This window comes from Eleutherodactylus coqui, chromosome 9 (assembly GCF_035609145.1).
Source record: "Eleutherodactylus coqui strain aEleCoq1 chromosome 9, aEleCoq1.hap1, whole genome shotgun sequence".
NCBI classification, from domain to species: Eukaryota; Metazoa; Chordata; class Amphibia; order Anura; family Eleutherodactylidae; genus Eleutherodactylus; species Eleutherodactylus coqui.
In genome coordinates, this window is record NC_089845.1 from 50673387 (window position 1) to 50695059 (window position 21673).

At 44.6% G+C, this 21673-nt stretch overlaps 1 protein-coding gene across 1 annotated transcript; it reads right to left on the reverse strand.

Annotated features, from left to right (window-relative positions):
- Positions 1–1539: 1539 nt before the first annotated feature.
- LOC136578776 (regulator of G-protein signaling 9-binding protein B-like) lies at positions 1540–19478 on the reverse strand. The gene is made up of 3 exons (XM_066578945.1): positions 19383–19478; positions 17370–17679; positions 1540–1926 (listed from the first exon to the last, which is right to left on the reverse strand). The coding sequence occupies exons 1-3, from the start codon at positions 19476–19478 to the stop codon at positions 1577–1579; spliced, it is 756 nt and encodes a 251-aa protein (XP_066435042.1). The 3' UTR covers positions 1540–1576.
- Positions 19479–21673: the final 2195 nt, after the last annotated feature.

Genomic DNA, 21673 nt, shown 5'->3' on the forward strand with positions numbered 1-21673 from the left:
GCCCTCACCACTTGAATTTAGCTTCTGGGCCCCATACTAGCTACCATATTTACTACCCCAGTAGTTATACCTATGTGTACATTAAAGACAACACAGCTTGGCAGGTACAGAACAAGTGCATATTTTATTTCTTCAGATGCTTAGTTGTTCTTCTTTCTTTAAAACATTTGATAATACCCATTTTCATATATTAAAAATATATATTCTACTTCTGAACAATCCCTTTAAGACATGAATGTAAATTCCACATCTGCAATAAGCACAAGCCCTGCTGCCTCGGTTGACCTCATAATCACATCTATGGCTTTAGTTTTTAAAAAGCCTGGAATTATAGTAATCTGATTTGTCGGCTATATTTCACATTCTTCGCACTCAAACCTTATATATGGCTAATAACCACGGGCCACGGTTGTCACCTCACATAAAAGATAACTTTTAAGACAAGTGGGTGATTAGAGTAGAGCAGTTTTTGTTTTTTGCTTCCTGCAGTTTAACTTTTTCCAATCCACTGTCTGACGTCTGAAGACATTCTGATTGAAGGCTGTACAGCTCCGATGTCGGAAGACATCCGGCGGGGTATTCTTACTGTATATTACTGGCCGCTCTGTTGTCGGGGACCTCTCCAGCATGTCCCATACTGCAGTACTGGCTCTAGCCAGCAGAGGGGGCCATTGTATAATGGTAGAAGGAGAAAACCCCCTAGGAAACCCTGAATCCAAAATTGGATTGCAAAGGGTTAAAGGTGATGCATCAATTACAATAGGAAACTACATTGGGGTTTTCCTAATCCATACTACGAACCATAAAGTTTGACTAGTGGAGGATAGTTTTACAGAGGGGGTCAACTATAACAAAATTCATTTAATTAATTTATTGATTCCTATTAATCCAAATCCCTAACTGCACTGCAAAAATGGTTAACTATTAGAGATGAGCGGGCACGCTCGGTAAAGGCAGTTACTCGAGCGAGCATTGGTCTTCTGCATGCTCGTCCGAGCAAATGCGCGGGGGGTGGCGGGGGAGAGAGAGCTCTCTCACACTTCCCCCCGTTCCGCTTATTTTCCCTTCCGCCCCCCCCCACCCCCCGCATTTGCTCGGACGAGTATGCAGTTACTTGAGAAGAGCGATGCTCGCTCGAGTTACTGCCTTTACTGAGCGCGCTCGCTCATCTCTATTAACTATATATCCAATTGAAAGTGTGAGTACACCACATAGAAATGTAATAAAACTAGAGATGAGCGAGCATACTCGTTAAGGCGATTTACTCGAGAGAGCATCGCCTTTTTCGAGTACCTGCTGGCTCGTCCCTGAAGACTCAGGGGGGAAGGGGGGGGGGGGGAGGGGTGTTGCGGAGGGGATCGGGAGAAGAGAGAGAGCTCTCTCACTCTCCACCCCGCTCCCCTCCACCACCCCCGGCAGCCCCCTGAATCTTCAGGGACGAGCCAGCAGATACTCAAAAAGGTGATGCTCTCTCAAGTAAACCGCCTTAAAGAGTATGCTCACTCATCTCTAAATAAAACACATTAGTGAATCGCCGCATCAATGTTTACTCCATAAAGCTAGCTGTATACCACATTCACAGCACAGAAGAAAGCGTAACCGCTATGAGCGCAACCCCGCATAGAATCAGCGATACAATAAATTGTCCTCCATTGCAGCAATCGCGCCTGTTCCCCTCTTCGTTCACAGAGAGCAGTGCCGTCGAGGAGGCATCGGTGCTATCAATCTCATCATTCATGTTTGCGGCGGCTTCCACAGTCCACCTTAACACATTAACCTTCAACTCCATGTCAGTGATCATCTGGTCCACCTTCAATATTTCATTTTCTAGTTCGCTGTGCTCCAGTTTCTCTTTGTTGGTCGGTGAATCATTGTAGTTGATGTTCTGAACGCTCAGAGCCCTGGAGGCAATAGCTGAAGTGGTGCCTGGAACATAAAAGGTACTTTAGAAGTCCGAATTAGGATGGCTAGTGCACATCTTTAAAGCAATGTTATTAATAGTAGATTAGAAAGGAACAGACCAAATGCTCGCAGCGCAATAACCACGCTTTTTGTAATAGAATGTTCAGAAAAATATTAGCTTGCAGAAAATACGTTATTCAAACTAATGGAAAAGTATTAAGCTTTGACAAAATTTAATTAATTTATCCATTATCTTTAGAAGCAGACCTTTTAAGAGAGGACTCAGCAGCTCTTCCGCCACATCCGTTTTAGTAAATAACTGTATTTCCCATGAAATAATAACTCTGGAGCATCTTTTCTTAGCTCTGTGTTCTTCTGTTATTTCTAATCGAAATTTATACTATTGTTTCAGCTGTATCTCACTCCCTGAACACAGGCGGGGTATGAAGAACATAGCTGTCCAGCTGTGTTCTGCATCCCCGGCTCGGAGCGCTCAGCTGTATAACAGCCAGGCGCTCCGAGCAGAGAACAGCTGGATGCAGAAGACAAGCGGGGCCACCCAACTTGTCTTCTGCATCCTCCGCTCGGAGCGCTCGGTTGTATAACAGCTGGGCACTCTGGGCAGAAAACAGCTGGATGCAGAAGGCAAGCGGCCCCGCTTGTCTTCTGCATCCTTCACTTGGAGCACAAGGTGATCACTCAACGTTTGAGGGATCACCTTACTCTGTAAAGCACACAACGATTATCGCTCAAAAGATAATCGTTGTGTCTAAACCAGGCTTAAAGGGGTTGTCTCGCGGCAGCAAGTGGGGTTATACACTTCTGTATGGCCATATTAATGCACTTTGTAATATACATCGTGCATTAAATATGAGCCATACAGAAGTTATTCACTTACCTGCTCCGTTGCTAGCGTCCCCGTCGCCATGGTTCTGTCTAATTTCGGTGTCTTCTTGCTTTTTTAGACGCTCTTGCGCAGATCGGCGTTTTGGCTCCAAGCAGGAGGCTGGAACCGGCACACGTCATGGGGCGGAGCTACGCGATGACGCGTACAAGGGGGCGGAGCCAAAACGCCGATGCTTCCGAGACCAGCCGAAGGGAGAAGATCCATCTGCGCAAGAGCGTCTAAAAAAGCAAGAAGACACCGAAATTAGACGGAACCATGGCGACGGGGACGCTAGCAACGGAGCAGGTAAGTGAATAACTTCTGTATGGCTCATATTTAATGCACGATGTATATTACAAAGTGCATTAATATGGCCATACAGAAGTGTATAACCCCACTTGCTGCCGCGAGACAACCCCTTTAAGGGTGTCCATACTTACTGAAAATGTCCAATCAGGGTTGACAGTGTTGGACGGTACAGGGACAAACCTTGTTAGGGTGCTTTTAGACGGAACAAGCCAAAGTGAATGATAATCGTTCGGTCTAAATGCAGCCATTGATTGAATGATAATTATTCACTTTTTGCTCGTCGGTCATTTTCTGCAGGCATAAAAATCATCGTTGGCTCATTCACTTATCATTCACTTATCATTCAGTTTCCAGAACGCTTGTTCAGTCTTTCTCATTCACTTTTACCGGGAATGTGAAAGACTGACCGATTCTGAGCGATTCTCATTTGAACGAGCCAACGGTGAATCTGTCTGTAGAAAAAGGCTGCGCGATGGCGAACAAGCAAGCGATGACGTCATTCGCTCGTTCTAACGATAAATCTGCTCATCTGAAAGGGCCCTTAATGAAGGGAATGGTAACATCCTGTTATCAGTTTATTCTTTGAATGACCAATAATCTAGAATACAGTTTCTTGATCATTTACTGCTGGAGTCTCACCAGTCAGAATATGATGATGCCTTTCGCGGTAACCAAAAATAGAGTCCATTACATTGGTATACCAGAGATTGGAGCAACCATAGAAAGACCTATGCAGCATATAATCACTTCTGTCATAACTGCCTCCCTTGCTGCATCCCACCAACAACTGGGGAGCACCTCAAAGTTTGGAAGCACTGGTCTATATAATAATTCAACACCTATCTCCCTTAAGCTTCTTTCACACGAGCGCATATCGGCCGGCCGATATACGCTATGTTGGGGGAGAAAAGACTGGTGAACGGGCACACAAATCAAACGTTTGTGAGCCCGTTCATATGGCCTGGTAAGGCCGGCACAAATGTGCCGAGCTCACCACGCCATCGCGCATTTCCCCTCCCTTCCCATCGCAGGCTCACCTCTCGTTCCTCCCCGCTCGTTCTGCGCAATGAGTGGGCACGGGACGGGGGCTAAGCTAAGCGCCAGTCCGCCCCGCCTCCTCCAATTGATGGCTATGGACAAGGGGTGGGGAGAGGGCGGGTGCTTAGCTCCGCCCCTGTCAATAGACATCAATGGGAGGAGGCGGGGCGGACCGGAACTTAGTTCTGCCCCCGTCCCGCGCCCTCCTATTTCAGAAAACGAACGGAGAGGAACGAGAGGTGAGCCTGCACGGGGGGGGGGGAGGAGGAGAACAGCGGGAGGGAGTTTATCAGTCATGCTGCTAAACTCCCTCCCACCTACGGCTGCTGCCATGGGCTCCCATAGGAGCCCATGCAGTGGCTGGATGTATTTCAGCCCAAAAGATAGTTCCAGGACTATCTTTTGGGCCCGACGTAAAAACGCCTGGCGCTATATTGGCCGGCCGGGTGGTTTTATATCTCAGTAATACGCTCAGTAATGGAATCCAATGCATCAGATCACAGTGCATATCAGCCGGCCCTGAAAACGTCTGGCCGATATGCGCTCATGTGAAAGAAGCCTTAATAGTATACAAATATTCAACCTCCTCCAACAGTCTTGTAAAGTCTTGGTCATTAGCACACAGGCTGATGGCCCTTTTAGACAGAGCGAGAATCTCACGATTCTCATGTGCCCGAGCAAGCAAGCTGAAGACATCCTCCCCAGCTCGTCCGTGCTTGGGCAGCCTGCTTAGACTACACAATGCCCGTTGAGAATGCTGCAGTTCTTGTTCACTTACTGATCCGTGGTTAAACTGCCCGATAAGTACATGAGCTTGCGCTGATTTTTATGCTGGGCGAAAATGAACGACGAATGAGAACCTCCCATTTGTCATTGCCATGTTTGAACTGAACGATTATCAATCACATTCGTTCATTTGAACAACTTTGTGAACGATAATCGTTCTGTCTAAACGCAGCATAAGAAGAACGCAATCTGTCTTTACATTGTAAAACTCAACATAATTGAGCCAATTTTGTCTTCGGTACATTGGGAATACACAGAAAGCTTTACTCCTCCTTAGCCACTGTTTGGAGGTCACCAATTATATTATAGCACTGTAATCGGTGGTATACGTTTGTCAACAGCGGCATTATCTGTTTCTTCAATGACTAATACAGTCTAAGAGGATGGATATCTCTTTAACAGCGTAGTGTATATATAGGATAGGTCACTACAGAGGTGAAGGGAGATTAGACGAAATACTCTGTACGATAAATAGCATCACATGGTCAACAAATCTCATTGCTGGAACAGTCTATGACATTTTGCCCCTTGACACCATATGCTGTATATTTAAGGCACTTGTGCTATGTATTTAACGCCAAGTGCCATAAATGTATAACATGGGGAAGTTGTGGCTGTAACAGCCGGGAACAGACAGAACTCCTTTCCTGGCCTCTTCACCCATTGGATGTGGAAGTTGTTAGTGACCTCAGCATCTAAGTTTTTCTACCTGCGCTCCCATGACACAATTGCAGGGTGCCGATGGGTTATCATGACATTCAGGGCATAATGAAGGTGCCCAGGTTAGCCATGTGTGTGAGCCTATTGGGTCTTGTATCAATCATGGTGTAATAGGCAACTATCAGTGTAAAACTAGCAACCATGATAAAATGCAATACATTTCTCTGAACTCTTAAGTCATCACCTGTGTTGCCCTTCCATCTGTAACAAAAATCTTAGTTTTATTGGGTCAGGTTATCTTAATTCTGTATCACAATGTCTTCTTGTAATATCTCTTGAATGTGCTGTTCTCTGAGCCATTCATTTGTTTAACCCAATCTAATTTGGTTTTCCTAGGGGGCTTACTCTTTTTCTGCCATTATACAGTGGTGCTCTATGCTGGCTAAAGCCAGTATTGCATGAGGTGACACATTAGATAGGCTCCGACAGCAGAGAGGCTGGCAATATACAGTAAGAGAACCCCGACGGACGTCTTCCAACATCGGAGCTGTACAGCCTTAACCCTTTCCAATCCACTGTCTGACGTCTAAAGACATTCTGATTGAAGGTTGTACAGCTTCGATGTCGGAAGATGTCCAGCAGGGTAATCTTACTGTATATTACTGGCAACTCTGTTGTTGAGGGGCCTCTCCGGCATGTCACATACTGCATTACAGGCTCTAGCCAGCAGATGGCGCCATTGTATAATGGCAGAAAGAGAAAACCCCCTAGGAAACCCTGAATCCAAAATTGGATTGCAAAGGGTTAAATCATAATGTCTTCAGACGTCAGACAGTGGATTGGAAAGGGCTAATGGTCTGACAAAGGGCCCTTACTGCTCAGAAAGCTTGCAAAAAGAATATTTCTGGTTAGCCAATAAAGGTATTACCTCTATAGTATGTTTGAAAGTATTAAACATTACAGATTTTCATGGCATCACACTATTTTTTGCTGTACTTTTGCAACCATAATCACCCATACTTAGAGATTGATGTTATTTATTCTGCATGTTGAACACCATATAAAAATAAAGCTGAAATTGATGTTTTTGGTCCATCTCCATGCAAAAAAAAGACTAAAGTTTAATCAGTAAATCATATGTAGCCCAAAATGGTAACAATGAACAGTATAGCTCATTCTGCAAAAAACAAAGCCTCCTAAAACCTTGATTTTAAAGAAAAAAATTAATGTGACAGCTCAAGTGTTTTTATTGTACAAAAAATAGTAAAAAACTAAAAAAAAACTATATAGATTAATTATCACCACAATCAGAACAAACTACAGAATACATTTAGTAATAATCTTTATTTCTATAGCGCCAACTTATTCCGCAGCGCTTATAAGCACAGGAGAACACAGACAAATACAACAGATTACATGTGGTATACAATTAGTTTGAAGCAAAGGGGTGGGGTCATACAGGAGGTACAGGGTGAGGAGATAAGGCATAAGGGAACACAGGCAGTACAGGAATTACATGTGGAATCCAGTTATTTGGAAGCAAACGGGTTGGGGGCAGTAAGGAGGTACAGGAATAGAGGTCATATGTGATAGGCATTGGGGATTGTCCAGATGCCTTGGGGTAGTGCGTATTAGAGGATCGGTGCTGCTCTGGTGAAGTCCTGGAGGTGAGCATGTGAGGGTCGTATTGGAGGGGCATTTAGTCTGAGTGTGTTAGCAGATAGGATTGTGCAGGTTGGGTGGTGTATGGACAGGAGGGAGGTAATGTACAGTGGTTCGGCGCTGTGGAGATCTTTGTGAGTGAGGGTGAGAAGTTTAAATTTTGTTCTGCAGTGGATGGGCAGCCAATGCAATGACTGGCTTAGTGCAGAGGGATCTGAGAAACGACTGGATAAAAAAAGGAGTCTAGCTGCCGCATTTAGTATGGATTGGAGAGAAGAGAGTCTGATACAGGGAAGGCCAATGAATAGCGAGTTGCAGTAGTCGAGTAGGGAGTGGATGAGGGCAACCACGAGTGTCTTTAGTGTGTCCTTGGTTAGAAACGGACGAATTTTAGCAATATTTCTGAGGTGCAGGTAGCATGTTTGGGCCAAACATTGAGTGTGTTGGGTAAAGGAGAGGTCAGAGACCAGTGTGACCCCCAAGGCAGCGAACATGCTCTCTGGGGATTAAAAAAAAGGGAGGACATGGTGTTAGAGACAGCAGAGACACAGTAAGTGATGTTTTGGAGGAAGGGTGCAGAGATGTCACGGGAAGAGGCCTATAGCTGGGTGTCGTCAACATAGAAATGGTATTGGAGGCTGAATTTGCAGATGGTTTGTTCAATTGGGTCTGTGTAGATAGAGAAGAAGAGGGGACCAAGGACCAAGCCCTGGGGGACCCCAACAGTGAGAGGAAGTGGAGAGGAGATAGAGCTAGTGAAGGAGACACTGAAAGAGCCGTTAGAGAGGTAGGAGGAGAACCAGGAGAAAGCAGTTTCCTTTAGGCTGATAGAGCGAAGCATAGTGAGAAGGAGGTCATGGTCAACAGTATCAAATGCAGTGCAGAGGTCAAGGAGGATTAATAGATAGTAGTCGCTTTTTGACTTTGGCGTCATCAGGTCATTTGATACTTTTGTGAGGGTGGTTTCGGTCGAGTGTATGGGGCGTAAACCAGACTGGAGGGGTTGAGGAGAGAGTTGTCACAGAAAAAGCATGTGAGGCGAGGATAGACTAGGCGTTCTACTAATTTGGAGATGAAGGGGAGGTTTGAGATGGGTCGGTAGTTGGCAACGTCTGTTGGGTCGAGGGTCGGTTTTGTCTGTTGGGTCGAGGGGATATGATGGAGTGTTTCAATGAGAAGGGGAAAATACCGGAGGTTAAGGAGAGGTTGAAGATGATGGGGAGGTGGGTAATGACAGCGGTAAAAGGGACCGGAGGAGATGAGAGGGAAGAGGGTCGCTAGCACAGGTTATGGGGCGAGCACTGGAAAGCAGTCTGAAAACTTCTTCCTCTGTCATTGGTTCTAATGTAGAAAGTGATTGGGTGATGGATGCAGTGCTGAAGAGACCGGGATTGGGGCTAGCCATGCAGTTTTCGAAAATTTCTTTTCGGGTGTTGTCTTTTTTTTCTGTTTATTTTTTTTTTAAATAGGCGGCTAGTTCTCCAGCACTAAGATCTGTAACGGGAGCCTGTTCTCTGGGGCTGAGGAGGGAGTGGAAGGTGTCAAAGAGTCATTTTGGGTCATGGGATAGGGAGGAGACCAGGGAGGTGAACTTGTTTGGCATGGTGGAGGGTGAGGTTATAAGTTTTAAGCATGAATTTGAAGTGGAGAAAGTCTGCGGGGTGCTTTGATTTTTTCCACAGCTGTTCAGTGCACCTAGAACACCACGGGATGAAGCACATTTGGGACATGAGCCCGGGTTGCCGTGGTCTGCGGTGTACAGCTTGGGTCACTTCATCCAGGGCACATCTGAGAGTGGTGTGGTAGTGTCCGGCAACCAGATTAGGTCAGGAGAGGAGAGAGATAGGGGACAGGGAGGACTGGATGGTTTTGGCGAAATGATGGGTACAGATGGTCTGGAGGTTCCTAGATGTGCGATAGATAGGAGGGTCTGGGGAGGTGCTAGGGTGCCTGATGGAGAAAGACAACAGGTTGCGATCCGAGAAAGGAAAGGGGGAGTTAGTAAAGTGGGAGGCGGAGGAAAATGGAATCAAGATTGTCGCTGTCTCTATGGAGAATCTGAAAGTTTTGTTAGGCCGAGGAAGGAGGTGAGCATTAAAAGCTGAGAGGAAGATGAGGAGCTAGGGTCATTAGTTTTGAAACCGCCAAGGATTAGTGTTGGGATTTCACAGGCTTGTATAGCAGAGTAAAAACAATGATGAGATTCAAGGTTTTTTCACACATCACACCCCCTTAATTTTTAATATTTTCAATATACAGTATTTTATGTACCCTAAAATGGTGAGATTGTGAAATATAACTCAAACCAAAAAACAAGCTCTCTTATGGCCACGTTGAAGGAAAAAATAAAAATGGATGGCACATCCCTATACATAAGGCAAGCAGACTAGTATCCAGAATGTTACAGTTAATTAAGAGCTTTTCATTAAACTTCTTAACTAAGTACAAAATGTCAAAAGCAAAACAATCTATATGTCATAGTTGTAAATAGTCACTATATCTGGGTAGGATTAAGGTGCTTGTCTCATGAAGAGACAATTTCGGGAAAAAGTTTGAATTGGTCTGATTTAGTTTGGACTAAACCAGAAGTTCCCAAAAAAACTGTAAAATTAGTATTAGATATTGCTGTCTTGCACTGCTCGGATCCCAGGTTCAAATCTAGCCAAGGACAATATTTCTATGGAATGTGAAATACTCCATGAAAATATTGTCCTTGGTTAGATTTCAATAACCTCACAAGCTTCTTTTTCCTTCTCTAGGGGAGAAGAAGAACAAATTCCATACAGGAATGGAGGAGGAAGAGCGGCTCCTGATCTTCTTTGTGCCAGTGACCATGGAGGAGTGAGAGCCCCCAAAAGATAGAGAGTAAGAGACTGTTGGTGGTGAATGAAGGCCCAACCCCTGTGCAGTAGCACTCTTGTGGTGCTTTGCTACGCTGCCAACCTGTGCTCTGGGATCACCGCATAGGGGTACTAAAATTCAGTTTTCCTAGTGGCCATCCTGTACTTTGGGATCACCGCGTAGAGGTACTAAAATTCTGCTGTCCTACACGGCCGTCCTGTGCCCTGGAATCACCGTGTAGAGGTAATAAAGAAGATTCTTGTTGTCCTGCACATCTGTCCTGTGTAATTTGTGCCTTTCACCTAGTGTTTTGATGAGAAGTAAAGTTTTGCCAGGCCCTGACCGTTCCCAGGGACCTAAGGTACGTTATACAAGTCTGCGGCTCATTTATTTACCGCCAAGGGTCTTTCCGGTGGGTAACGGAATGTTGGCGTCACCCATGACAACCCCTATATCTGTTTGTAAGTTTATTGGGCATCCCTCTCTGACAGGTGTCCATAAGAGGCCCAGCACTGCCCTGGCCGAGGCTATGTGCGCTACTATGGCGTGGTAAGTGCCGCCATGACAAGCCACCATATTGCCCTCCCAGCTTCTCAATGTACGCCTCGTGTCCGGGGTCACCCTATGGGACGCTGCACTCTATGAGGACGTTTATGAGGACGTCCCTGACATTAGAAAGGAGAGATGGGATACTTCTTAAAGGTAGTCCCTAGAAGACCCTCTCCCACAGTCACAACCCAGTTTGTAGCGCAATATAAATTATTGGTGATTGTTATTAAAAAAACTGACACAGTTTATGCAACGCGTTTCGGCGCTATACAAAGCGTCTTTTTCAAGCATATAATGAAATTTATATAGCATACCATCATTATACTTTAATTATGTTCTATGGGAGAGGGTCTTCTGGGGAATACCTTTAAGAAGTATCCCTCCTCTCTCCTTTTTTATGTGAGGGACATCCTTATAAACAAATTATTTTGATCTCACATAAGCACAGAGAAACTATATTTTTTTTGTGCATTTATACCAAAAATTGTTTTCATTGTGATTGTATGACTGAACTGTTATTGCTAGAAACTGGACATTTCCTTGGATGATTTCTAAGCCATAACATAAAACTGAGAATCACATTTATGGTCTCACTTCTCTGACTGATAATCCAGGCATAGCCGGTAGATAAAAAGGAATACGCTGTCTGGACCAGTGCACTAAAGCAGGCTGCCAAGGATCGGCATTCCCTGCTAGGCAGGGAACACTACGTCACTAATGATGTAATGTACATTGACCTACAGGAAGGAGAATGCTGGCAATGTACGCTTCATTACAAGAAGAAGAGGATCCGGATGGCTTGCATTGAGGTGACGCGGGGACTGGAGGAGCCAGGAGAAAATCGGTGAGGTGAAGATCTGGTAAGAAGACTGACGGGGAGGAATAGGTAAGTACAGAATTTTTTAATGACAGAACTCCTTTAACTCCCATAGGTTTCAGTGCAATTAGAGAACAGGGTTCCTGGGCCTTCCATTAGCTGAAGGTTTCATGTTTGATAGCGGTTACTTAGCCACTCTAAAAATAATTTAGATATATGGTCTCTGGATCACTTACATACTGAATTATTTTGAAAGAATTAAGGGGTTACTCCTATGTCAACAAGTTATCTGCTAACTGCAGGATAGGGGATAACTTGCTGATCCCTGAGAGTCCAACACCAATCCTGTGATGTCAGCCCCAGCAAGTCCCAGAGGGACAGCTGCATAGGCCACACATGCACATCTTTGCTCCATTTACTTCAATGGGACTGCCAAAGATAGCATTGGATCTTGGCTATTTCCGATGGCCCCATTGAAGTGAATAGAGCAGAGGCGTGTCCCACAATTCGGAATGCGCTGGGATTGAACTCTCAGGATCAGTGAGGGGGGCGGAACCAAGTAGTCACCCCATACCAATCAGAAAGTTTTCCTCTATCTTGCGAGTAGGGGATAATTTGCTGAGATGGTAATTACCCTTTAAAAAAATAACCCTGCCTAAGTTCTGCAGTCAATGCAACCCGTGGCATCTAAGCAGCTGGCCAAGGGGACCCCTGCAGTATCCCATTGGTTCGCCTGCGACACAATTGTGGGAAGCCAGTGGGTTCACATGACGGCCTAGAGCCTTGCAAAGGCTGTATTTCAGTTTAATGAAACATATATATACTGCAATAGTGAGGCATTGCATTATAATGTATAAGCAATCCAATGATTGCAAGTTCAAGTCCCCTATAGAGACTAAAAAAAAGAAAAAATAGGTTTAATTGTGTAATTGTGCTAATCCGCAGAATAAAGTTAACAGGTCATTCTTATCATACCATTAATACAGTAAAAGCAAGCCCCCTCCCACCCCCCAAAAAAGGCATAATTATTTTTCTATTCCTCCCCATTATGTAATACCATTAAAATATTTAACTCATCATAGAAAAAAATAAGTCCTCATACGGCCTTATTGACAGAAAGATATTACCGTATATACCGGCGTATAAGACGACTTTTGAACCCCGAAAAATCTGCTCTGCAGTCGGGGGTCGTCTTATGCGCCGGTAATACAAAAAAAAAAAATGTAAAAAAAAAAAATTTTATTACTCACCTCCCACGGCGTTCTGTCGCGCTCCGGCAGGATGTCGCTCGCTCCGGCAGGCTGTCGCTCGCTCCTCGTCCCCGCCGCAGCATAGCTTTCTGAATGCGGGGCTTGAAATCCCCGCTTCCAGAAAGCTAATACACACGCCGGCAGCCATGACAGCATTGAATGGCTGTGATTGGCTAAAGCACACGTGGCTTCAGCCAATCACACTATTCAATGACATCATTGAATGGCTGTGATTGGCTGAAGGCGCACGTGTTAGCAATCACACCCATTCAATGATGTCATTGAATAGTGTGATTGGCTGAAGCCACGTGTGCTTTAGCCAATCACAGCCATTCAATGATGTCATGGCTGCCGGCGTGTGTATTAGCTTTCTGGAAGCGGGGATTTCAAGCCCCGCATTCAGAAAGCTATGCTGCGGCGGGGACGAGGAGCGAGCGACAGCCTGCCGGAGCGAGCGACATCCTGCCGGAGCGCGACAGAACGCCGTGGGAGGTGAGTAATAAAATTTTTTTTTTTTTCTCCACTGAATACCGGCGTATAAGGTGACAGTTGGGGGGTCGTCTTATACGCCCCGTCGCCTTATACGCCGGTATATACGGTAGCTCTTGGAGCAGGGGGATGAATAAACTGAAACAAAAAAAAACAAAAGTACCTGGTCTTCAAAAGAGTAATTAATAGTCTAGGCAGATCTAGATAGCCAAAAAAATATGCTGCTGTCGGTGGCCCCATTGAAAGCAATCGGCTGCAGGCAACCCCTGCAGCGATTTTTGGGGAAGGGCTTGAAATATAAGCCCTTCCCTGAAAATCATCCCTAAGGCCTCATGTCCACGGGCAAAATATGATTTAAGATCCGCAGCGGAACTCCCGCATGCGGATCCGCATCCCATAGGGATGCATTGACCACCCGCGGGTAGATAAATACCCGCGGATGGTCAATAAAAGGGATTTAAAAAAAAATGGAGCATGAAAAAATCTGGACCATGCTCCATTTTCGTGCGGGAAAAATAGGAATTTAAAAGTATTTACCCATCCGCAGCGGACCGGGAAGGTCTTCTATTCCTCACGGCCGGATCTTTCTTGCTTCGGCTCGGCGGATGTGCCCGGCGCATGCGCGCGGCACGTCGACGACGTGCCGGCGACGTGCCGCCGGCGTGACGAATTCATCCGCCGGCCGAAAAAGAAGATCCGGCCGTGAGGAACAGCAGACCTTCCCCGCCCGCTACGGATAGGTAAATTCTTTTAAATTCTTCTTTTCAGCGCCCATGTCCGCGGGGCAGGAGGGACCCGCTGCAGATTCTCCATGTAGAATCCGTAGCGGGCCTGATTTTCCCCATGGACATGAGGCCTAACTGCTGTAAAAAAACAAACAAAAAAACATCACCTCTCCTCCGCTGTTGGGCCTTTGACGTGTCTTGTCGCTGAATTCAATGAGTAGCTGAGCGCTGCCTCTGATTGGCTGAGCACTGTAACCAATCACAGGCAGCGCTCAGCTGTCATTCAATGAATGGCTGAGCGCTGCCTGTGATTGGCTGAGCACTTAGCCAATCAGACACAGCCCTTTCAGGAGACAAAGGTTTTTAAATCCCCAGCAGGAGAAGAAGCTGCAGAAAAGGGCTGGGGAAACCAGGGACAAGATGTGCTGGACCCCCAACAGTGGCGGATATGTGATGTTTTTTTTTGTGTTTTTTTTACAGCAGCTAGGAATGATTTTCAGGGAAAGGCTTATATTTCAAGCCCTTCCCCGAAAATCACTGTATGGGTTGCCTGCATCCCATTGCTTTTAATGGGGCCGGCGGCAGTAGTGCCGTTCCTATTGAAAGCGATGGGATGGCATTGCGGTTCTTTGCCACAGCTGTGACAGCTGTGGCAGGGAATTCCTTCATCCCCACGGGGAGTCCCATTGTCACTGAACACTGTAACAGTGCTGTCACAGTGATCAGTAATGAGGGGACTCCCCGTAGGGAATCTTTCCGCGCAGCATGGACCTAACTGATGCACGGATGTTCTATTGTTTGAAGGTGCGAGTATTTTGTGCCTGTAAAAGTCGAACATGTGAACAACACACAATAGGAAACCAATAGTTCTATCAGATGCAGGGGCTTTTTGCGCACACCTATGTGCGCAAAAAAACGTTAGTTTAACTTTAGAAACACTAAATAAAGAACCTACTCGCGGCAATTTCTATCATAATCTCCTCCCCTAGCAAGGCTCACACAAACGGGTGAGATTTCACATGCCTGAGGCCCACAGCAGATTCCAGCAGTGAGCCCGGCCAGTGACCCTGCGTACCTCATTAAACTGTACTGCAGATGACCGTGGAGGCTTGCTGGCGGTCATGCGCAGTACAGTTTTTTTTTCTTCTTTGTTCGTATTTCCCATGCTGTCGCTTAGTGATAACGTGGATACCCTCAGCCCATACAGTATGTTAATTGTGTATGGGCAGTGGGTTGGACAGACTCCATTGACATTAATGGAGGCCGCTGTGCGGATTCCGTGGCAAAATAGAGCATGCAATTTTTCTTTCGCTCATGGAATACACAATCCGTATCTGCGAGTGTGAACCAAAAATCAAAAGTTCAAGCCTTTCAACGCCCACGTTTTACTGCGGATCTTCCATGTGGGCAGCAATTGCAGAATCCGCAATACAACTCTGGTCGTGTGACAGCAGCCTTTCTTTTGATGTTATTTTGTTACATTTTGTTATTATCTTATTTTATTATTGCAACTGAGAAACAGATAAAGCATTTTTACGTGCACCAAGAAATCTGTCATCCCCTGCACTATATAGTTTTAAGACAACTGAGTGGAGCAGGAGCCAGGTGATTGTTAAGCCCTTCCCCAATGACTAAGCCCCACCCTCTCAGTCTGTCCCCAAACAAGACTTAATATTTTTCACCATTTTTGAAATCATAAACAAAATTATAATCTCTTTGGACTGTTAATGACATTATTACATAGATTTTAGTTTTTTAGTGTCTCATCCTGCTTTTTAGGCAATTTTAAGTATCCTCAATAGTTTTTACTTCTTGCACATAAAGTAATTATGGACATTCTTTGGACATTGTACAACAAATGGAAGAATTCAATCTAGATACTTTAGAGTGGACCTGTCACCTCTTCTGACATATTTGCTTTAGTAAATACTTGTATCCCTTAGAAAATAACAATGCTGGAGCTTCTTTTCTAATAACCCTGATGTTCCGTTCCTCTGTTATTCTATCTAGAAATGTATAAACAAACTGACAACAGGGTGTTACCATTCCCCTTAGCAAAGGATGTGTCCCTACACAGTCTAATATTGTTGGAAACTGTCAGTATGTAGGGACAGCCCTAACTTGTAACACCCACTTGTCAATTTAATTCAATACATTTCTAGTAAGAATAACAGTTTTAAGAAAGAGTTCTAAGAAAAGACACCCCAGAAATCTTATTTCATAAGGAATGCAATTCTTTAGTAAAACAGATCCGTAATGGGGGATGATGTGTGCTCTTAAAGTATTGATTGATATCATTTTCTCTTGACTTGGCGCATAAAGAATTAAGGCCAGATTCACACAAGTGTATGCATATTTGCGGAACGAGCTACACTTTTTTTACACATATTTTACTGTACTTTTTCCGCACAAGGAATGTGCATTTAAAGCTTGGCAAAAATCTGTGATTGAAATGTCTAATTAGTCTAATGAATTACAGATGAGTGTTCAGTGACAAGGGGACTCCCCGCAGAGATGAAGGAATCCCCTACTACAGCTGTGACAGCTGTGGCAGAGGATCGCGATCTTCTCCCAGTACTTTCAATGGGCCCAGCGCTGCAGCTGCCCCATTGAAAGCAATTGGAAGCAGGCAACCCCCACAGAGATTTTCGGGAAAGGGCTTGAAATATAAACCCTTCACTGAAAATCATCCCTAGCTGGTGTTAAAAATGGAAAAAATGTATACATTATCGGTTTTCCGCTGTCGGGACTTCAACGTGTCCTGTTGTTTGGTCCCTGGCAGTGTTCTGAAGCTCTTTCAGAACACTGCCGGGGACCAAACAACTCCTGAAAGTGCTCAGTCAACTCCTGAAAGTGCTCAGTCTGGTTGGCTGAGCACTGTGACCAATCACAGGCAGAGCCCAGCTGTCATTCAATGAATGGCTGAGCGCTGCCTGTGATTGGCTGACCGCTCAGCCAATCAGACCCAGTGCTTTCTGGAGGCAGGATTTTTAAATCCCCGCCTGCTGAAAGAGCTTTAGAACACTTACGGGGACCAAGCAACAAGACGCACTGGAGCCCCGACAGTGGCGGACAGTTGATGTATCTATATTTTTTTATTTTTTACACCAGCTAGGGATGATTTTCTGGGAAGGGCTTATATTTCACGTCCTTCTCCCAAACATCACTGCTGTGGTTGCCTGCACCCCATTGCTTTCAATGTAACTGACAGCTGTAGCACCGGCCGCATTGAAAGCACTGGGCACGGAGCTTAGGTCACGCGCATTTTTAACATGCCTGGAGCATTTTTTTTTTTTTGTGCACAAAAACCAATGCTCGTCTGACTGAGCCCTAAGGCTGTAGAAGAACTGATTAGACTTCTAATCCTAAACACAGTAAAGAACATTATATTTTTATCCTACGGCTCTGTGTAATTCCTCTGTGTATCTGATGTAGATCTTCAGTGTACTGCTTACCGGTAGCCCCAGTCTGTATTGCTGGTTGATGAGTTGTTGAGAGGGGCACAGCCAGGCCCAAGTCGAACACTTTGCACATGTCATTGTACAAAAGTTCCAAGCAACTGGAAAACTGCACCCATAGTCGCTCCAACACCTGCCGATCTTCCTTACTCAACTGCTTGTCCCGAAGAGCAGCAGTTATTATATTTCTGTTGCTTACTGCCAGCTCTTGTGCCCTCTCTCTCGTGCGTCGCAGTTCATCACGCAGGTGTTTGCAGTCTGACGAGCCACCTACGGTGATTGCCAAGTGTCTGTAGCAGGCCACCACCTTCCCATTGGTGCAGAAAAGAAAAAAGGGGCCTTTATTAATATGGAAATTGCTAAAGAAAAGATCACTTCATGCATGATGAGGAATGTGAATAGTTAAGCCATTCGCTACTTGAGCTACTAGATCAAACAGAGTGCCAATAGTGTTATTAGCTAGTAAGCACATTAGTTTAGGAAGGGAGTAAATGACAAGTAATAACACCTGACTGCTGGATCAGACCCATTAGCGGATGTTCAGGTGCTCCCTGCAGGTATATATATATATGCTGAGATGATACATTTTACTAAATATCTTTATAGGGCTCAGAGTTTCTTATTATATATTTATATCTATGAACAACACTAATTTTGTAAAATTAATCATTTCAGCATATTTACCTATTTGGTTAAAAAGGGGCACTAATGGTACACTTTAATGGCGGGCTGACATGAGCATGTTGGTACAGCGTACTCCATGCACAGGTCTAGAAATACGCTGTAACAATCTGGCATAGGCAGCCATGTTGCTGCTCAGATGACATGCGCAAAATATGCGCGCAAGAAAAATCACACATACATGGCAAGATAGCTCATGGCTATGGGCGACATGCAGCCAGTACGCAATGTTATTATGCACTGTGCGCGTATATCTTGCAGCCTGCACGCTGTCAGATATGGTGGTGTCAGCCCGGCCTCAGTTTATTGCATTATTAAAAGAAGCAAGGAACTTGCAGTTCTTCTAATAAAACTGTAGCTTTAACCTCTATGGGTCTACTTAAATTAAGAAAATAGTTAAAAAAAACAAAAATGAATCAATTCGTTTACAGTTCCGTCGCAGATCCAAAGAAAAAGCCCTGCACGCAACACTTTCTCTTCCGCCCAAAAGCTGGGCGGAAAGCGGGTGGACCCCGTTATAGTCAATAGGTTCCCCCCGGAACAGTTCGTTTCCGTTGAGAGACCGAACCATTCGGCCACAGGGATTCCCCTCGAACAGAGCAGAAAAGGGGAATCCCCAGTGCAGATGTGAAAGCACTCTTAAATTGTGCCAAGGGCAGCATATAAATGGAAATAGAAATAATCATAGTAGAGATGGAAAGCTTTCACAGACCTTATGAATTAAAAATATTACTATAGTTGCCAATAACTTTCCATCCTGACCAGAAGCTTCATAGTTTTTGCTTGCATGATTCAAAAAAGAAACAAAAATCCATAGACTAATACTCTTGCAGGCATCCGACTTTGTACTAAATGCATGATGACTGCTTTCATGTGTATGCCGATGACTTGTATTCATTTAGTATTTAAAGTAACATGTATCCTTTTTTGTAGCAATTCTTACTTTCTTCCTTTTTTAAAAGTAGCAGAATTACATAAGTGTCACTTCTTCCCAGAGTATCTAAAATAGAGCAGCTCTGCTTTCACCGGCCGCATCACACATTACACATAATCCTACTACATATCTATTCTTGTCCGGCTACACAACATGGTCATCTGTCTCCTCTCAGTCAGCACACAGCATTTATCCTTGTACTGACATTGAGCATTTGTCAGTCACACAACAGATACTGTATAACACAACGGAAAAGAGCGATTTAAGAACTCAATGGAAAAGAAGCTTTGAGAAGAGTTATTCAGCATAATCACACACAAAGGCACTGATGATAGCATTGTTATAAGCAGTATGCAGCATTGGTAGTTGTTGCAGGAACAATGACAATGATTTACCTTGTTCAGTGCTTCCACTATAGCAATGCATTCAATTCTCACTTTCTGGAAGTTCACCTGCTCTTCAATGGCCACCTTATTATTTTGCATAGGCATTGTGACTTGAGAAATCTTCAATAAGTTTTGAAACTTATCAAGCTACTTGTTGTTGTTCCTCCATTTAGGTTGTCCTTTTCAGCCTTGAATTGCTAGGTGCTGTGTTGCTCTCTAGTACCCCAATGAGGCATAAAAAAGTTCCCCTTTTTTCGAATGAAATAGTGTTAGCAGCCTTACTGAATTTGGTTGAGCAGAAGCATTAACAAGAAGAGTGCTGATAAGTAATCCGAGGGATTATGAAAGGAGGTCCTCACCCTTGGTGAAATGACAAGGCCTCTATAATCTCTTTATCCCATACTCTTAGCTTTGGAACCAAGTATTCTCTATGCAGTTCTGTTGTATCCTGTTGTAAATGGTTATATTTACAAATAGAATATGTCATGTTTTTTATATGTGTAGATTATAATGTGCCGTATATTGTATTTACACATTACAATGTACTTTTATCTAACTTTGGAAGGTCTCGGTGCCTGTAACCTCTGTTTTCTATTGGTTATTTGTATCTAGGGTTCTTCTTTGTTTTACTCATACCTGCAGCAGTCCTCCAACAGGGAGACCTATCTCTACTTTAGCTGCTGTATAGAGAAGTTAATGCGCCCACTATTATGCCCCCTAAACAACTTTTGAAATTGATTTGTCAAAAACAAATGTACAATGCATTTAAGTTTCCTAAACTACTTATTGGTGCTGTCCAAGTCCCCCTTCATGCTAAAGGCCCATTTACATGCAAAGACAATCTTTCAAATCATTGAAAGATTGACAGTTTTAGCAATCATTTTGCATAAAGTGTCACCTTCATTTGCGTGTAAAGGGTCTCCAGGAGCTGGTTGCAGAGCCCAGCGTGGAAATTTCACAGCGTTAACACGTGAAATCTCCAGCAGATTCTTGAGAACAACTTTTGAAGTCACTGGTCATTTTGTGGTGGTTTAACCCTTTAAACACCAAGGTCTTTTAGTCCAAAAGGACAAGACACTGTTTAGGGATTTACCCATGTAGTGTTTTTTCAACCCTACTTTTTTTCTTAAGCTACCTTGTAAGGGTTCAAATCCACAACCTCTTGTGTTCCAGTCTGCAGATCTCTCTGCTAGGCTTTCCAGGATTTTGGACAGTTTCTTGCTGAAACCCAACCTTGTTCTGTTTCCTTGCTCCTGCTAAATCCACCTCCTGTCTCCCTGTTCTCGCTCCGCCCTGCTACTAATTTGGACTTCTTATATAAGCCTAGCCCTGCCACTCCTTCAGTGTGTGCTTATTGTGTTCCACCACCGTGATTAAGCTCCTCTTCCTCCGGCTCCTATACAAGCATACCGACACCTACTGCTGTTGACCTTTGGCTTCTATTGACTATGCTTCTGCCTCATCTATTTGTACTGCATACTGTGACTTCCTGATAACGACTCTTGGCTATTCTGACGACTCTCCAGTGACCGACTCGGCAACTACACCTGTGGCTCCAATCCAGCATCGGTAAGACGTGACAAGATAATCACGCCCCCTAAAATTGAGTCCGTAGTAGCCACGCTCAGGAAACAGTTTGCAGAGTTCCAAGAGTTCTGTGCCTCCTACCAGGAAAGGGTTGCTGCTATGCAACATGAGATCAAGTGGTTACAGAGGCAACTCGTGGAGATGTGCAATTCAGGGCCAGACGTCCGCATGCCATTGCCACTAAAATTTGCTGCAGATTGTCACCAATACTGAGGTTTCCTAAATCAATGCTGGATATATTTCCAGGTGCAGCACACCTTGTTTATCAGTGACAGAAAGAAGGTTTTTTTCATCATTAACTTCTTCACTGATGAGGTGATCGAATGGGCCTCGCCGTACATAGAGACTAACAGTAATCTGCATGACAGCCTTGATGCCTTCACAACCGCTTATGGGTCAAATTTTTTAATGATCCAAACCACTGTGCCACGGCCAAAGGGAGGTTACATAACCTACGACAGAGGTGACGTTCCATTGCAGAGTATACAGCAGAGTTTCGTCAATAGGCGATTGATACCACGTGGAATCCAGCTGCACAACAGAGCCAATTTCGTTGGGGATTATCGGAGTGGGTAAAGGATGAACTTGCCAGAGTGGAGACGCCTGACAACCTGGAATACTTCATTCAACTGTGCATCCGGATTGACCAGAGACTTTCAGAATGATGAAAAGAGAGACCGCGGGGTTGGGGCACTAAGACCCCTTTTTCCTTC